General features: G+C 42.7%; 1 protein-coding gene across 8 annotated transcripts in view; it reads left to right on the plus strand.

The window, feature by feature from the left end:
* The window catches only part of MBTD1 (mbt domain containing 1), a 131,951-nt gene that overhangs the window by 42,542 nt on the left and 69,665 nt on the right, over positions 1-19,744 (plus strand). For all 8 annotated transcript variants that reach the window (XM_033960511.1, XM_033960510.1, XM_033960516.1 and 5 more), the window contains 4 exons: positions 3,182-3,316; positions 15,331-15,419; positions 15,644-15,878; positions 16,723-16,778. In XM_033960511.1, the coding sequence (XP_033816402.1) occupies positions 3,182-3,316; positions 15,331-15,419; positions 15,644-15,878; positions 16,723-16,778 (515 nt within the window). The remainder of the gene's footprint in view (positions 1-3,181; positions 3,317-15,330; positions 15,420-15,643; positions 15,879-16,722; positions 16,779-19,744) is intronic.

Below are 19,744 nucleotides of genomic sequence, written 5' to 3' on the forward strand. Positions count from 1 at the left end.
TTTAGGCTTTTTTTGATCCATGTTCTCCATTCTGTCTCTTTCTTTTTTTCTTTCACCCTTTGCTTCTGCAGTTCAAGGATTTTAAGCAGCAGACTATGAGCAGCCCAGCCTAATTCTCAGTTGTCTTTGCCATTGTTCAGATCCTCCCTCTACCAGAAAAGTTGCAGGAGCCCCAAGAATAAGGTGTGAGACAAAAGAGACAGGAATATTCATTTATTTATTTATTTATTTTTTAATTTATATTCCACTCTTATCAACATTTCTAGACAGATTCCGACAAACATACATAATTTATAACAGTGGTTCCCAACCCTGTCCTGGAGGACCACCAGCCAGTCGGGTTTTCAGGATAGCCCTAATGAATATGCATGAGAAAGATTTGCATATAGTGGAAGTGACAGGCATGCAAATCTGCCCCATGCATATTCATTAGGGCTATCCAGAAAACCTGAGTGGCTGGTGGTTCTCCAGGACAGGGTTGAGAACCACTGATTTATAACAAAACAAATACATTAAAACAGCAATTACTTAATAAACTTCAAAAAAAATCTAGAAAGTCAGTATTGATATATCTCCCTAAACAAAAACGTTTTCAGCAGAATCTTGAAACAGTGAACATCACCAAGCCCTCGCAGTTGCTCAGGTAGTTGGTTCCATAACTGTGGTCCACACACTTAGAATATAGATTTCCTATATTCCTTGCGGTGAATTTCACAAACCGATGGGACCAGCAGGGCATTACTGATCAAGGAATATAAGTCCCGTGTTGGTCGATAAATACAAAGGGAGTCTAACAAAATTGGAGATTTCCTACCAGCCAGTGTTTTAAAAACAAGTAGCAACAATTTATAACAAATACGATAGTCAATTGGCAAACAGTCTTTGTAGCCCAGGACTGCAGAACCAACCGAAAGAATTTATTGAACTGCCTTTGATCCTTGCATGTCTGATGGACTGGATATTGCTGTTGAGGGAGAAGTTGTTCCCTGCTCTTGGTGATCATGTGCTGGAAGGGGTGTTTGACTCCCTACTGTGGAGCTGCAGCAGCAGGTCTGAGTGCTTGCTTTTGGCTTCTTGGACTGCTGGACTGGGGGGAGGGCGGAGCTTTGTGCCCTAATCTGGGATTGCAAGCCTAAAGTGCAGCCTCTTGCTTTCAGTAATGCAGGACAGAGAAAGCAGGTATGCTCTGCTCTGGGGAGTGGGGTGAAGGGTAGAGGAGGAAGAGGAAAAGGAGAGAGGAGTAAAAGGAAAAAAGTAGGAGAAAATGAGAAAAAAGGAAGATAATGTGAACACACACACACCCGTCTCTCTCAGGGAAGTATTCATGGCATGCATTTGCTGCTGCTGGGTTAGACTAGTGGTCCATCATGCCCAGAAGTCCGCTCCCGCGGCAGCCCTCTGGTCAAAGACCAGCACCCAAACTGAGACTAGCCCTACTAGCTTACACTCTTGTTCACCAGGAACTTGTCTAACTTTGTCTTGACTCCCTTGAGGGTGCTTTCCCCTATGACAGACTCCGGAAGAGCGTTCCAGTTTTCCACCACTCTCTGGGTGAAGAGGAACTTCCTTATGTTTGTACGGAATCTATCCCCTTTCAACTTTAGAGAGTGCCCTCTCGTTCTCCCCACCTTGGAGAGGGTGAACAGTCTGTCTTTATCTACTAAGTCTATTCCCTGTTTCGATCATGTCCCCTCTCAGTCTCCTCTTTTCAAGAGAGAAGAGGCCCAGTTTCTCCAATCTCTCACTGTACGGCAACTCCTCCAGCCCTTTAACCATTTTAGTGGCTCTTCTCTGGACCCTTTTGAGTAGTACCGTGTCCTTCTTCATGTACAGCGACCAGTGCTGGATGCAGTATTCCAGGTGAGGCCGCACCATAGCCCAGTACAGCAGCATGATAACCTTCTCCAATCTGTTCGTGATCCCCTTCTTAATCATTCCTAGCATTCTGTTTGCCTTTTTCGCCGCACAGTGGTCAATAGTGTACCAATCTTTTTCATGCATATTTATTGCAGTTATGCATATGATGCTGTTTTTGAAGACACAGCAGATACCAAAACCCAGTACTATTTGTAATTGGATATACTGAGGGCTCCTTTTACGAAGGTGCGCTAAGCGTTTTAGCGCACGCACCGGATTAGCACGCGCTGGCCGAAAATCTACCGCCTGCTCAAAAGGAGGCGGAAGCGGCTAGCGCGCGCTATTCCGCGTATTAAGGCCGTAGCGCGGCTTTGTAAAAGGAGCCCTGAAAAGTGTTTTGTGCTAGTAATTTTAAAAATAAAAAGTACAGTGGAACCTTGGTTTATGAGCATAATTCGTTCCAGAAGCATGCTCGTAAACTAAATTACTCGTATATCTAGGTGAGTTTCCCCATAGAAAGTAAGGGAAACTCGCTTGATTCGTTCACCCTCCCCAGAGGCCAGCGGCACTACTCTACCCCCCCCCTGAGAACCGACATTGCTCCCCTGCTCACGAAGGCCCCCCCAAGTGATCTGCCCCCCCTGCGATCCGGCATCCACCTCCCCCCCTCCCGCCGCGATCTGACATCCCCTCCGCACACATGCACCCACCCAAACACATCACTTACCCCCCCCCCCCCCCATCTGGCACCCAGCATCAACGCACAGGACATGCTGGTGACGGTGCCCGAAGATCTGCCTCCTTCTTTTTGCTGGGCCTTGAGCATCTGCGCATGCTCAAGGCCTTCGAGTTCCCATTCTCTCCGAATCTCTCAGAGAATCTCAGAGAGAGCGAGAACTCGAAGGCCTTGAGCATGCGCAGATGCTCAAGGCTCAGCAAAAAGAAGGAGGTAGATCTTCGGGCACCTGCATGTCCTGTGCGTTGGTGCCGGGTGCCAGATGGGGGGTAAGCGATGTGTTCGGGTGGGTGGATGGGTGCGTGGGGGATGTCGGATCGCAGTGGGGGGATGCCGGATAGTGGGGGGGGGGGTTGCCAGATCGTGGGGGGGAGGCGCTTGTACATTGAGGCAAGCTCAGTTTCCAAGGTGCCGATTTTGCGAATGTTTTGCTCGTCTTGCAAAACACTCGCAAACCAGTGCACTCGTAAACTGAGGTACCACTGTATATCAAGATTTCAGATACCTTAATGCCATGTAGGATTGATTACAATTTTTTTTAATCTCTTTTTAATCTAATTGGGTTACTTGTCTTCTGATGCTTTCCAGGTTTCAATGCACTGTTAAGATATGAAGGCTTTGAAAATGATTCCAGCCTTGATTTCTGGTATAACATTTGTGGAACTGATGTGCATCCGGTTGGCTGGTGTGCAACCAGTTCAAAACCTCTGGTCCCTCCTCGAAGTAAGTAAATATGAAGAATTTTGAGAAATGAGAGAATTAAAGTAGATTGACATTCTGCTTTTTGTATTGTGTAATTGTAAGCTTTATAGTCTCATTTTCTGTGCACTGCTGAGTTATTGAAGGGCTGAGTTATTGAAGGAAAAGATAATTTTCTTGCTAGTGCATATGAATTTTGAAAGCCAATATTTTTTTGTGATTAAGCATTGCTCCTGTAAACGAAGCAGAGAAATGCAGAATTATGCCAGCAGTGAACCATTGTAGTTAGATACAGTTCAGAGATCTGAGTCACCAGTGATATACATCTCTCTCACACACAGATATATTCATGGTTCTCCATTGACTAGCAGGAGGGATGTAGGCACACTTTGACAGCTTCTGACCCGGGTATCACCATCAAGTGCAATTGCTTTCCCTTGCTATCTACAGAGAACCCTGTTGCACACTGAGGAACATACCCAGGACAGAGAATCCCCAAGTATCAAATCCTATAGCTTCTATTTACTTGGTGGGTGGTTGTTTGTTTAGCTCAAACCAATCAAACAATAAAACCAGCTATGAAACAGGACCCCCTGCACATCAAGACATAAAAAATTGTGGCGAAAAAGAAACCTCGGAAATCTTCCACCCCTAGTTTTCAGTACAACTCATGTTCTGCTTGAGGGCATCCAAAACAAAGTGCTGTGGAGACTGATGTTACTGACGTGGACTTTATTAAGAATGTAATCCACGACTTTGGAACAATATTGAACATCCACTACTTGTAGACAGGTGGACAAGATGCAGGCAAAGTTTATTTAAACAAACAAACAAACAAACAAACAGATTGTTTGTACAAATAGACCACTTTTACAAAATATGGGACCCAACACGGTCCGTGTTTCGATCAACACGTCTTTTTCGGGGATCTGATAAAATGGTGGTATCAAGGGACACACAACAAATGTGCTAATCTGTGAGGTTTGTACTGTAAGAGTACCCCAGTGGTATGGAGAAGAGGGTGCAAATACAAGAGTTGCTCCAGAGTGGCACAACCATCGACTGGCCCTCTTGGTGTCAAAGCTTTCTACCGGAAGTTCTATAATACGTTCTGGAGGAGGAGCCAAACGGTGTCATTTTTACATCCCCTGACGGGAAGAGTGAACCTTCGAAATCCACCTTTTTGATTTGTTGATCGAAACACGGACTGTGTTGGGTCCCATATTTTGCACAAAAGTGGTCTATTTGTACACAACAATCTGTTTGTTTGTTTAAATGAATTTTGCCTGTATCTTGTCCACCTGTCTGCAGTTCTTTTATTTTTTGTCCTTGGTTTATCGCATTTTCACTGCAGCTTTGTTAGATCTTCTTTCTTGTTCCCATCCACTACTTGTAACAGTGAAGTCCACATCAGTAACATCAGTCTCCACAGCACTTTTTATTTTGGATTCTCACTTTCCTGTGGATTCAACGGGTCAACTTCTTGGTTGATTCTGCTTGAGGGCATAGCACAGTCATTGGTCTCTGAAAAAATTCCACCAAAGTTCAACAAACTTTCAATATTTCAGATCTTCAGTATAAATAACTGTTCAAAACATAATAATGTCATTGTGCAGCAAGGTACTTAGAGAATGACACGGTGGCTGTTATCTGCGGGTAACCCGCTGAAACGGTGCGGGAGGGGGAACTGCTCACTGCGGGTATAGGGATAAGACCATCCACCGCGCAGCCCCCTCCCTCCTTCCTACTTATCGGCCGCATCTATCTATTTCCCTCCCTCCCCCTTACCTTCAGGCGCATTTTAACTTTACAGAGTAACTTGTTCAAGCTGGCGGGGCCTGCCTGAAGTTGCGTGCGTCTGTGGACGAAAGCTTCTCCTATGATGCAACCGGAAGTTGCATAGAGGAGAAGCTTCCGCCCACAGACACACGCAACTTCAGGCTGACTCCAGCGGCTTGAACAAGTTACTCTGCAAAGTTAAAATTTTCTGCAAAGGTAAGGGGGAGGGAGATGCTAGGACTGCACGAGGGGTGCAGAAGGGTGGTGGAAAGGAACAGACGCTGAAAGGGGGAGGCGAGAGGGAAGGGTGGTGGTGGAAAGGAAAGAAACGGACACTGAAGGGGAGTGGAGAGGAATAGACGCTGGAAGGGAAATGGGGAATAGAGAGTGAGGAGAATACAGAGATGCCAGACTATGGGGGGAACAGAGGGAAGAAGATGGGTGCCAGACCAATTGGGGGGGGGTGGAGGGAGAGATGGAAGGGAGAGGCATAGTAACAGAACAAATGGAAGATGCAGAGTGAAGGCAGACTGGATAGAAGGAATTGAATGAGGAGAAGATGAGGAAAGCAGAAACCAGACAACAAAGGTAGAAAAAAAAATTTCTGTTTGTTTTGTGGGTTTTTTTGTTTTGTTTTGTTTTGCTTTAAGATAAAGTAGTGATAAGAACATAAGAAGCGCCATCTCCGGAACAGACCCTAGGTCCATCAAGTCCGGTGATCCGCACACGCGGAGGCCCCGCCAGGTGAACCCTGGCATAGTTTTGGTCCCCACATCGCTCCAAGCTTCTCGTAAAGAAAAGTAAGTGCATCTAGCCTACCCCTACCCATATATTAGTTGTGTTGATAAAAATTTATAAACAAAGCCCTGCCAGCTGAACATCTCTTTCTCTAGTTCAGCAGCCAGAACTTTGATTTATAAGGAAGGAATAAACTAAATATTGCAGTTCTGAGGCTTGTATGGATGATGCGGGGATAGGGATGGGGCAGGAACAGTGGTCACGGGGCGGTGACGGGGACAAATTTTTTCCCCGTGTCATTCTCTAGTACTTATCTTCATAGTTGCAAATTGGGACAGTCGCACAACCATATGAAGTTCACTGCAGTACCACCTAGAGTGCCCCACTGCTTGCTGGGGATGTCTTTATGGCAAGTCTGCTAAGAATGCTGGCACCATCTATGTCCCAATGGTTAGTGTTTGTGTGTTTTTTATTTGGATGGGGATTTTTTTTTCAAATATGGTTCAAAAAGATGATGCACTGAGGACAAAGATATCTAGATAATTGTCATCTTCAAAACAAAAAGATGCTTTCCTGTTTTGAAAATGGTCCTTTTCACTAATGAATTTTTGCATGTTTTCCACAAAACATCTAAACTCAGATCTAGACGTCATATTGAAGATGCCTCTCCACAGGAATGTGATCAAATATCTGAGTATTAAGACATTTAAAGGGAAGGTTTTGCTTATGCCTTTACAGTACAATTTGGGGGGTGAACCTAAGAACATAAGAATTGCCGCTGCTGGGTCAGACCAGTGATCCATCATGCCTAGCAGTCCGCTCACGTGGCGGCCCTCTGGTCAAAGACCAGCGCCCTGAAACTAGCCTTACCTGCATACATTCTGGTTCAGCAGGAACTTGTCGAACTTGGTCTTGAATCCCTAGAGGGTGTTTTCCCCTATGACAGACTCCGGAAGAGCGTTTCAGTTTTTTACCACTCTCTGGATGAAGAAGAACTTCCTTACGTTCGTACGGAATCTATCCCCTTTCAATTTCAGAGAGTGCCCTCTCGTTCTCCCTACCTTGGAGAGGGTGAACAACCTGTCCTTATCTACTAAGTCTATTCCCTTCAGTACCTTGAATGTTTCGATCGTGTGCCCTCTTAATTTTCTCTGTTCGAGGAAGAAAAGGCCCAGTTTCTCTAATCTTTCGCTGTATGTCAGCTCCTCCAACCCCTTAACCATCTTAGTCGCTCTTCTCTGGACCCTTTCGAGTAGTAACGTGTCCTTCTTCATGTACGCCGACCAGTGCTGGACGCAGTACTTCAGGTGAGGGCACGCCATGGCCCGGTACAGCGGCATGATAACCTCCGTTCTGTTCGTGATCCCCTTCTTTATCATTCCTAGCATTTTGTTTGCCATTTTCGCCGCCGCCACACATTACATGGATGGCTTCATCGACTTGTCGATCATAACTCCCAAGTCTCTTTCCTGGGAGGTCTCTCCAAGTACCGCCCCAGACATCCTATATTTGTGCATGAGATTTTTGTTACCTACATGCATCACTTTACACTTATCCACATTGAACCTCATCTGCCATGTTTATGCCCATTCCTCGAGCCTGATTATGTCATGTTGCAGATCTTCGCAATCCCCCTGTGTCTTCGCTACTCTGAATAACATTGTATTGTCTGCAAATTTAATCACCTCACTCGTCGTACCAATGTCCAGATCGTTTATAATGATGTTGAAGAGCACGGGTCCAAGCACCGAGCCCTGCGGCACCCCACTGGTGATGCTCTTCCAGTCCGAGTATTGTCCATTTACTCCCACTTTCTGTTTCCTGTGCTCATCAGTTTTTAATCCATGTGAGTATTTCACCCTCGATTCCATGGCTCGCAATTTTCTGAAGTAGTCGTTCATACAGAACCTTGTCAAACGCCTTCTGAAAATCCAGATATACAGTGTTGACCGGGTCGCCCTTGTCTATCTGTCTGTTTACTCCCTCAAAGAAGTGCAGCAAGTTCGTCAAACACGATCTGCCTTTGCGAAAACCGTGCTGATTGGTCTTCATCAGCCCGAGTCTGGCAAGGTGATCAATGATGCGGTCCTTTTTCAGCGACTCTACCATCTTTCCCAGTACCAAGGTCAGACTCACCGGTCTGTAGTTTCCCGGATCTCCCCACTAACCTTTCTTGAAGATTGGCGTAACATTCGCCACCTTCCAGTCTTCCGGAATCTTTCCCGATTTGATCGACAGATTGGCTATTAGTTGAAGCAGTTCAGCTATGGTCCCTTTCAGTTCCTTGATGACTCTCGGATGGGTGCCATCCGGTCCCGGGGATTTATCACTTTTAAGCCTATCAATCTGCCTACACACCTCCTCTAGACTGACGGTCAATCCTGTCAGCTTTCCGTCTTCGTTTCCAGCATTTAGCCTGATGGGTTCCGGTATGCTGTGTAAATCTTCTTCGGTAAATACAGACGCAAAAAATATGTTCAGTTTGTCGGCGTTAAAAGTCACAAAGCTAAAGACCAGAAGTGTCATGATGGCCAGTTACACCTCACAGAAAAGGAAAATCCACAAGCTTGTCTGGTACAGGTATGCGTTACAGATATGTTTTCTAACGCTGATGAGCTCAAAACAGGTGCACAAAGGAGATAGTACTGTCAGACTGTTTAGTACAGTGTCTCTCAAACTTTTTTTAGCTCTGGAGTAAATGTTTTTTGTGGCACATTATAATTGAAATATAAAATTGCAAACACAACAAAAAATTAAATTTGAGGGTTATTATTTTTTTTTTTTAATCTTTATTCATTTTATTTCTTTCAACAAGTGTACAATATTATTACAAATGATTCACATAACTCACTTGACATTCTTAAACAATGTTATTATACATATTTTAATTCCCCCCCACCCACCTCCCATCCCTCCCCATAACCACAAAATAATCTATCCAAACATATACATACCTAGACATCTCTCTTCTATATTACAATTAATCTTACATTAAACCTATCCCTCCCCCCACCCTTTCTTCCTCAAACTCTTTGTTCATTGTATTATATAAATTAAATGCACAACAAATATAACTCATCATATTACATATATCCCCTAAAATTCCATAGCAATATATTTCCAATATATTTACCCCCTTTCCTTTTTTGTTCATACATATATACCATATTTCTTAAATGCATTAATCAGTTAAAATATACTGCTATTTAATTAGAATATCCTATCCCCCCACCCATCCCCCATTTCTCCAAATTATCCCATAAGGAAAAAGAATAAACCTTAATCATTATAATATTCAATTAATGGCTTCCACACCTCCTGAAATCTTTTAAAATGACCCTTCTGTACTGCAAGTAGTCTTTCCATCTTGTACATATGACATACTGAGTTCCACCAGAAACTACAATTCAGTCTAGAACAGTCTTTCCAATTAGTCGTTATTTGCTGGATCCCCACACCAGTAAGAATCATCAGTAACTTATTATTTGCTGCAGATATTTGGCATTTAGCCCTCATACACATTCCAAAAACCACCGTGTCATAGGACAATGCCACATGACTTTCCATCATTAGGTTAACTTGATCCCAGATTGACAACCAAAATGCCTGAATACATGGACAATAGAATAAAAGATGGTCTAAAGTTCCAACTTCAATTTTACAATGCCAGCATCTATTAGACTTAGAGCAATCTAATTTTTGTAATCTAGTAGGGGTCCAGAATGCTCTATGCAACAAGAAGAACCATGTTTGCCTAATAGATGCCGACATCGTACCTTTAATTCTCCAAGACCAAATACGTGGCCATTGAGATGCATTAATCTGATGCTTAATCTCAATGCTCCAAATATCTCTTAATCCATTTTTAGGTTTCTTATTCAAATAATTAGATATAATTTTATACCACTTTGTGGCCTGGTGTCCCAGAAAATCTGCCTGGAAACATAAGAATTCTAAGCTGTAATGATCATTTAAAGATTTCCATTCAGGGAACCCCACCTGAATAGCCTGCTTCAATTGCAACCACTTATAACTTTGTTTTTTATTCAGACCATATTTATGTTGCAATTGTGAAAAATCAAGCAGCTTACCATTATCAATTACTTCCTTTAAGGATCTTATACCTGCTTTAATCCAATCCTTCCAGACAACCTTAAATCCGCCTATTTGTATCTTGGAGTTTACCCAAATAGATTGTTGTGTCGATTTTAAAATAGAATCAGGAGTTAATTTGTCTATAAGTCTTAATGTTTTCCAAGTATCCATTAATACTCTATTGTCTTTACGTATTCTAGGCATTTTTATACTAAGCAGAAGATCAAGCCTGAGTGGAAATATAAGTGATCTCTCCACCCATAACCATTCTGGTAGTTGTTCCAAAAGCTCTGGGAGGACCCAATACATAATTTTGAGGGTTATTTATTTAAAGTTCTTTTTTTTTTTTTTTTTTGAACTATTGCCGTGTTTTTATTGATGATAAAAGGCATTACAAGGTCACACAGGATCTTAAGATTGCTGATTGCTGTGAGTTTTGGACTGGATATTTTGTTAGCAAACAAGAAATACATGGATGTATACTTTAATGTCAAGAAGAACAAACATTCATTTGAAAACTCTGCCCAAACATCCCCTCCCTGCCTCTTGACTCAGGTTAATTGCCTTGTTTTATACATTTTTTTTAAAACTTGATTGAGTTTCTAAAGCTAACAAAAAATGCACTACAGTATTTATACAAATAATATTAATCGTATATGCATTTATATTCAGTCAAAATCCATACAACATTAAAAAAAACCACCCATCCAATATTTCATAAGGGCATGAAACCATACAACAGAAATTTAAAGTTCTTTAAGCTATGTATAGGTAATTGTAACAATGGTGAAACTAAAGTAGATAGAATAATTGCTCATCAATGCAATGGATGTGAATGTTTTTGAAGTGCAAATTAACTCAAAAGGCAGCTCAGTAGTCGACAAGCAAAAATGCATTTTCATCATCCACCATCTACAGTTGTACCTTTTTTTTTCAACTTAATTTCTGTCAGAGGTGAAAATCCAAGTTCGCAAAGATTAGAAGATCCAAACAGTAACAAAGCATTGATCGCTTTGTTGCTCTTGTTAGGATAACTACTGCATAAAAAAATCAAACTAACATTACTTGCCATTAGTTTTCAAGGACTAATCGTGTCAAAGAATGATGCTTGTCTGGGCGGTTGTATCCTTACGCACACAAATGCTCATAACACTGACAGACTCTTGAATACGCGACGTACATGTCATATATTCTAGTGTATACTTATGAAGGGAATTTTTAAAAAGAAATAAAATTCTGGAATCTCTCGTGACACACAGTTTGAGAGACACTGGTTTAGTACATTTAATTGAATGTCTTTTGCTAATCACACCAGAGCAGTTTACACTGGAAAATAAAAACCCCACCAATAACAGCGGGTAACAAATACTCACTGTTACAGTAGTTCTCATAGCTAGGCCCTCTGGAATTTATAGCTTCTGGGTCTTATTGTTTGGGGGAGACTTAGCTCTCATTCATTTATGTTATGTTAATGCAATATTATATCCCACCAAATCCTCATTAATTAGAGTTTTAGGTGGGTTACAAGCAGCATATTGCTATATAGAATTCTATATAGAATTAAACATGTTACAAAAAATTATACATGCTATAATGAATTATATATGCTACAAGTTATCAAATTTTACCCTGGTCAGATCAGGAAGGCTCTTGGACAATCATTCATTTGGGCGCGTGAGCGGACTGCTGGGCACGATGGACCTCGGGTCTGACCCAGCAGAGGCAATTCTTATGTTCTTATGTTCATTTAGAAACAAGGGCCATCCTGCTTCTCCTGATCCAACACAAGGTAGTACAGGGGATGTTAGACAACATGATGGATATAGGTTATGTAAATTGGCAGGAAGGCACCAAAAGCTTGAAGGCAGGGCCTGCTCCAACCTAAGGACTAGGTGAGGCATTGGCTCAAGGTGCCCTCCCCCTGCCTATGGTCTGTCACCCCCCCTACAATTTCACCCCCAGTCTACCTTCAAACACCCAGAGGGTACCAGCAGCTGCAATGTTTCATACGCCTGCCTGCAACTGACCTTGAGTCTTCCTTCTGCTGTACCTCACCCTTTTACAATGAAGTGGCACACAAAAAAGGAAAGTTAGAGTTTAGACTAGTGGGAGGGAGAGTTTGAGAGAGAAAGGGAATCCTGGTTCATAGGCAGGAGGAGAAAAAAAAAAAAAGGCAGAGATGCCTGATCAGGATTTTGGCACTGTTTACCACTGTGGGCAAGGGCTTATCAGGTTGCAGGCAGGGAGGGAGAAAGAAAAATGTTGGATGGTGGAGAATGTATCAATGCAAAAGTTGGTTCAGTTCAGTGTGTCTGAGTCCCTTGATCAGGCCCTGCTTGAAATTGACAGAAGTGAGTCTCTTGATGAGTTGAGTGGAAATTCATCTTCTGGATTTGTAGACTGTATATGTGGCAGGAGTGGAAAATGTCCTCGCAGAGTTTCTCTGCAGAATCATGCTGGATCCGGACAAATGGAGTCACATCAACCCGAAGCCTTCAAGTGCATTGTATGGCTAAGGTGACCATACGTCCCGTTTTGAACGGGACCGTCCCATTTCCAGCCCCCCTGTCCTGTTGTCCCCACACACAGCTTCGGGACGCCAAAATGTCCCATTTTCAGAGACAGCGTCCTGAAGCTGTGTGCTGGTACAATGGGACAGGCGATCGCTTCCTATCTCTCCCTGCCGCACAAAAAAAAGCCTCCCTCCTTCCTTTCCCCTGGTCCGCCGCCACTGCTGTCTTACCTCCCTGCTGCTGCTAATCGCCGACAAGAAGTCTTCTTTCCGACGTTAATTCTGACATTGGGGAGGACGTTCTGGGCCAGCCAATCGCTGCCTGCCTGGCCCTGAACATCCTCTCTGATGTCAGAATTGACATCGGAAAGAAGACTTCTTGTTGGCGATTAGCAGCAGCAGCAGTAATAGGGAGGTAAGACTGCAGCGGCGGCGGACCGGGGAAAGGAAGGAGAGAGGCTTTTTTTTTTTTTTTTTGGCGCAGCAAGGAGGTAGGCAGGCAGGCTGGTTTTGGCGCAGCAGAGAGGGAAGGGAGGTAGACAGGCAGGCAGGCTGGCTTCGGGGGTGAGGTTGGGACAAAGTCTGGAAGGCAGTGAGGGGGACTGGGAAGGAGGCACTGGGGGCACTAAGAACATGGGAAGGAGGCACTGGGGGCACTAAGGACATAGGAAGGGAGGCACTGGGGGCACTAAGGACTAGGAAGAAAGGAGGGAGGGAATAGAAAGGGACAATTGTTGGGCCTGAGTGCAGAAAGAAAGACAGAAATGAAAGAAAGGATACACAATCAGAAGGAAACACAACCAGAGACTCATGAAATCACCAGACAGCAAAGGTAGGAAAAATGATTTTATTTTCAATTTAGTGATCAAAATGTGTCAGTTTTGAGAATTTATATCTGCTGTCTATATTTTGCACTATATTTGTCTATTTTTCTATAGTTACTGAGGTGACATTGCATATTTTAAAGTCATCTGCCTTGACATCTTTTAAATCCCCCCAAATATAAATGATAATTAACATTTTCTCTGCGTATAGTGTGCTTTATTGCTTTGTAGTTTTTTTTAAATTTTGTGGTTACCATTATGAAAATAAATGGAAAAAATTGAGGGGTGGGATTGAGGTAGGGCTAGGGCGGGATTGGGGACAGGACTGACAATTAATAGATGTCCCCTTTTAATGAGAAAAATAAATGGTCACGTTATATATGGCAGTGGGGGACACAAATTGTGGACTTCATAGCTACTGCGAAGAACTCAAAATTCTTAGATTGTTTAGTCGCTGAAAGAACTTTCAGAGGGAATAGAGACACTAACCCAACAGTGGCCAAGGGATGGGCTACTGTATGTGTTACTACACATTCGCTTAGGGATCAGGGTCTGTAAATTCTGCTTTTTTACTCAAATCAATACCCTATATGGAACTGACAAAAAACTGCAACACTAAAAGGCCTGACTCAAACCATGTATGTTTGAGTGAGGCCTTTTAGTGTTGCAGAGTTTTTTGTCAGTTCCATATAGACTACTGTATGTGTTCCCATTGTAGTCACTGTTAAGTTCATATAGAAAGTCCTTGTGGGCTAGTGGTTCTTATAGCCCTGAACTGGCTGAGGAGATCATGGTATTGGGATCTCGGGTGGCTGTTATGTGAGGATCCTTTACTCTTGAATCACATAAACAGTCTCTTTATACAGGGACCAGTTCTGGTGCAAGACTTGTCTCAAGTGTCTCTCTTATGGCCTGATTCTTGAAAGGACAAAGTTCAGAAAAAAAGGATATTCCAATTGGGTCATAAGTACCTTGTTGCACCTGAGAAATATATCCACTCCTCCTTTGAACATTTTTCATAACCTGTGACTTGAAAAAAGAAGAAACTGGATATGTGGCTGTTTTGCTTTCTGGTGACGTATTTTGGCTGGGGGTCTTAGACTGTACATCCAGGATTTTTATTTCTATTATATACAACAGAAAATTGCAATACAAGTTAAATTAACCATAATTGGAACGGGTTTTATCATCTTGTTCTTAACCGAGTTGATCATCTGCAAACTACGCAGGGGTTGATATTCAACGCAATTTAACTGGCCAGAAATAGCTCCTCGTCAGTTAAATTGCCTGTTCAGTGCTACTTGGTCATTTTTAGCAACACTTAACCAGATAGCGCCACTGAAAATAACCAGTTAGTGCCAGACTCAAAACTGACTATTTGGGGGGCATTCTTAGGGCAGAGTCATCATTTGACTGGTTAACTATTGTTTATTCAAATCTTTAACCGGCCAGGTTAATCACATCAATAGGACCACTTAAAATCAGCCAGTTAAGTGCCTGGAAATTTTATGCTGGTGCCAAGTTGTGGCTCAGCATTGAATTTCTGGGTTTAGTGCTGGCAGCAGTCGGCAAAATGCTGATCACTTCCAGCTGAATATCAGGCCCTCCAGACTCCAAAAGTTCTCTGTTTTTCCCATACACCTTTTCAGAGTGTACTGAGCAGATATAAATGTGTATATTGGTACTTGCAGCCTATTGAAGCTGGTTTTGGAAGCCTCTTTTATTAAACTCAAAGGGCCCCTTTTACCAAGCCGTGGTAGCTAGTCCTGGCATGGCAAACGTGACACAGCCCATAGGAGCTGAATAGGCAGAGTCACATTTGCTGTATAGGGATCACTACCGTGACTGTAAAAGGGTCCCATAGGTACTTATGCTGCTTTTATAAAATAGGTACTTTTTTGCCACTTGAGCATTGGCATCCTGTTAAAAAATTACCTCTACATTGTTCTGTTTTACGCACAGATATGGCTTTCAAAAGTTGTTATCTTAGAATATAGCTAAGATCTTTTCCAAATGAGTCTTTGCTTTCACTCGTTTCTTTTCATTTCATTCCCCTTATGATTTGACCTTTCTGTTTTCTTTCATTTCAGCTATTCAACACAAATACACAAACTGGAAAAGTTTCTTAGTAAAACGACTTACTGGTGCCAAAACTCTTCCTCCTGATTTTTCACAAAAAGTAAGAAATGTGTTGATCTTATTCTTGAAAAAAAAAATGCAGACAAAGCTAAACACGATACTGGTTATACATTTGGAACTGAATTGAAAAGAATCCATAAAACACAAATGTATATAGGAGAATGTTATCTTCTCCCTTGCCACCCGAGTAACATGACCAAGAGAGAATTGCACACTGTCAGCTGTACTTCTTAATTTCAGTCCCTTTTCTTTTTCACCTTCAAGGTTTCAGAAAGCATGCAGTATCCCTTCAAACCTTCCATGAGGGTAGAAGTGGTTGACAAAACCTACCTCTGTCGAACACGGGTAGCAGTTGTAGACAGTGTAATTGGAGGACGGCTACGGTTAGTTTACGAGGAGAGTGAGGACAAAACAGATGATTTCTGGTGCCATATGTACAGCCCGCTCATTCATCACATCGGCTGGTCCCGGGGCATAGGTCACCGTTTCAAGAGATCTGGTAAACATGATCCCTAAGCTTTTCTTGACACAACGGTCAAAATCTATGAATACTTGGAGGTAGTGGATGTGTGGTTTGGTTTGGGGTTTGTTTGTTTTTGGGTTTTTTTTTTGGGGGGGGGCAGAGTCCCTTCTTTGTGCTCTTCCACTTCACTCGGAACCCGTGCTAGAATTGTAACACTGTATGCCTCCATTCGTAACTACACAAAGGGTTTTTTTTCCCCCATACATTTTTTTAATATTATGGTCTTGCCCCAAAGCTCCTTCCTGCCACCAGGTGTCACACCTTATAAATGATCATGACTCATTCCCTTTCAGCATCCCCACTCACCCAAGAGTATGGAAGACCTGATATGGAAATCAATAAGGGCAAGTTGCAGCACTTTCACTGAGCTGCTAGTTAGCTCTGCTGCCGTTAAACTGATCGCGGCAGGGAGATTCCCTTGCTGTGATCAGCTCGGCAGCAAAGTGATTCTCTAACCGGCACCTGTGACATGTACGCCAGTTAGAGAATCGGGATGGTTAGGCATCTGTCCGTTAGGACAGACGCAACTCTATATAGGACACCAGGATGCGATTCTCAAAAGCTGCTTAGACTGCTACTGAGACCGGGAGTCCTATACAGAATGTAGCCCTATGTTTATGTGGAAAGACAACTATTAAATTTATCTTTTAGTTATGACTGGGACCATATTAAGCCTAACTTTGGATGACTTTTTCAATCCCAGATTTGATATGTTCCTCCACAACCTAAGAAAAATGAATTATTGTTTCTAAGCTTTTTAAATAGATTTTTTGCAAAAGTACTTTAAAAAACTTTAACATTTATGAACTTCTTCTTGTAGATATTTCAAAAAAGCAGGATGGACATTACGATGTACCGCCACATTTATTTGCTAAAGTAAGAGATTAAAATTATGAGCTTTATACTTACTGTTTACAATGCTACACTAAGGTTTTGCACCTAATGCATGCCAACAGTTAAGGCACATTGGATGCAAAACCTTAGCTTGACTGTTGGAAGCACTCCTTGAGGGAAGGCAGCCGTGCAGTTAACACAGCAGTAATTGCTTGCACACATCAACAGCATAGCAGATTACATGGAATGCAATTAGCTACCTCTCTGGAGGTTTAGCTACCTGTACTGTGTTACCATAATTTATCCTAGGACAAGAAGGCAGTATATTCTCACATGTGGTGATGTCATCCACGGATCCCGGTACAGAAAGTGTAAAAAGTGTACTGTCATTTTAAAAGTCTCAAGGACTGCCCATACCGCGCATGCGCCAGTGCCTTCCCGCCCGATGTAGGTTCACGGGATTATCAGTTCTCAGTTTTCTGTGGAGAGACTGAATGAATTCTTTTCTTCTGTCTTTACAAAAATGGGCAAAATGGTAGAAACAATTATAAAAAATAAAATTGTGGAATATGTAGACAAACATGATTTAATGAGACGGAGTCAGCATAAGTTCAGCTGAGAGAGATCTTACCTCACCAATTTGCTTGACTTGTTTGAAGGTGTGAATAAACATATGGATAAAGGTGAGCTGGTTGATGTATTATATCTAGATTTTCAGAAAGCTTTTGACAGAGTTCCTCATGAGGCTTCTGAGAAAATTAAAGAGTCATGGGATAGGAGAAAAAGTTCAATTATGGATTAGGAATTAGTCATCGGATAGAAAACAGAGGGTAGGGTTAAATGGCCATTAATCTCGATGAAGGAGGGTAAATAGTGGAGTGCTGCAGGACCAGATGGAACTCCTCTCGTAACATAGTAGATGACGGCAGATAAAGACCCGAATGGTCCATCCAGTCTGCTCAAACTAATTCAATTTAAATTTTTTTTAAATTTTTTCTTCTTAGCTATTTCTGGGCAAGAATCCAAAGCTCTACCCGGTACTGTGCTTGGGTTCCAACTGCCAAAATCTTCGATAAAACCTACTCCAGCCCATCTACACCCTCCCAGCCATTGAAGCCCTCCCCAGCCCATCCTCCATCAAACGGCCATATACAGACACAGACCGTGCAAATCTGCCCAGAACTGGCCTTAGTTCAATTTTTAATATTCTGATTCTAGATCCTCTGTGTTCATCCCATGCTTCTTTGAACTCAGTCACAGTTTTACTCTCCACCACCTCTCTCGGGAGCGCATTCCAGGCATCCACAACCCTCTTGTCTTTGAATCTACCATCCCTCAACCTCAAATTATGTCCTCTGGGTTTACCATTTTCCTTTCTCTGGAAAAGATTTTGTTCTACGTTAATACCCTTCAAGTATTTGAACGTCTGAATCATATCTCCCCTGTCTCTCCTTTCCTCTAGGGTATACATATTCAGGGCTTCCAGTCTCTCCTCATACGTCTTCTGGCGCAAGCTTCCTATCATTTTTGTCGCCCTCCTCTGGACCGCTTCAAGTCTTCTTATGTCCTTCGCCAGATACGGTCTCCAAAACTGAACACAATACTCCAAGTGGGGCCTTACCAATGACCTGTACAGGGGCATCAACACCTTCTTTCTTCTACTGGCTACGCCTCTCTTTATACAGCCCAGCATCCTTCTGGCTGCAGCCACTGCCTTGTCACACTGTTTTTTTCGCCTTTAGATCTTCGGACACTATAACCCCAAGGTCCCTCTCCCCATCCGTGCATATCAGCTTCTCTCCTCCCAGCATATACGGTTCCTTCCTATTATTAATCCCCAAATGCATTACTCTGCATTTCTTTGCATTGAATTTTAGTTGCCAGGCATTAGACCATTCCTCTAACTTTTGCAGATCCTTTTTCATATTTTCCACTCCCTCTTCGGTGTCTACTCTGTTACAAATCTTGGTATCATCTGCAAAAAGGCACACTTTTCCTTCTAACCCTTCAGCAATGTCACTTACATACATATTGAACAGGATTGGTCCCAGCACCGAACCCTGAGGGACTCCACTAGTCACCTTTTCTTCCTTCGAGCGACTTCCATTAACCACCACCCTCTGGCGTCTGTCCGACAGCCAGTTTCTGACCCAGTTCACCACTTTGGGTCCTAACTTCAGCCCTTCAAGTTTGTTCAACAGCCTCCTATGAGGAACTGTATCAAAGGCTTTGCTGAAATCCAAGTAAATTACATCTAGCATATGTCCTCGATCCAGCTCTCTGGTCACCCAATCAAAAAATTCAATCAGGTTCGTTTGGCACGATTTACCTTTTGTAAAGCCATGTTGCCTCGGATCCTGTAACCCATTAGATTCAAGGAAATACACTATCCTTTCTTTCAGCAACACTTCCATTATTTTTCCAACAACTGAAGTGAGGCTCACCGGCCTGTAGTTTCCTGCTTCATCCCTGTGACCACTTTTATGAATAGGGACCACATCCGCTCTCCTCCAATCCCCAGGAATCACTCCCGTCTCCAGAGATTTGTTGAACAAGTCTTTAATAGGACTCGCCAGAACCTCTCTGAGCTCCCTTAGTATCCTGGAATAGATCCTGTCTGGTCCCATCGCTTTGTCCACCTTCAGTTTTTCAAGTTGCTCATAAACACTCTCCTCCGTGAACGGCGCAGAATCTACTCCATTTACTCGTGTAACTTTGCCAGACAATCTCGGTCCTTCTCCAGGATTTTCTTCTGTGAGCACAGAACAGAAGTATTTGTTTAGCACATTTGCTTTTTCCTCATCACTCTCCACATATCGGTTCCCAGCATCTATTAGTTTAGCAATTCCATTTTTCATCTTCCTCCTTTCACTGATATATCTGAAAAAATTTTTGTCTCCCTTTTTTACATTTTTAGCCATTTGTTCTTCTGCCTGTGCTTTCGACAGACGTATCTCTCTCTTGGCTTCTTTCAGTTTCACCCTGTAGTCCTTTCAGCATGCCTCTTC

The sequence above is a fragment of the Geotrypetes seraphini genome, chromosome 10 (genome assembly GCF_902459505.1).
Source record: "Geotrypetes seraphini chromosome 10, aGeoSer1.1, whole genome shotgun sequence".
Taxonomy (NCBI): Eukaryota; Metazoa; Chordata; class Amphibia; order Gymnophiona; family Dermophiidae; genus Geotrypetes; species Geotrypetes seraphini.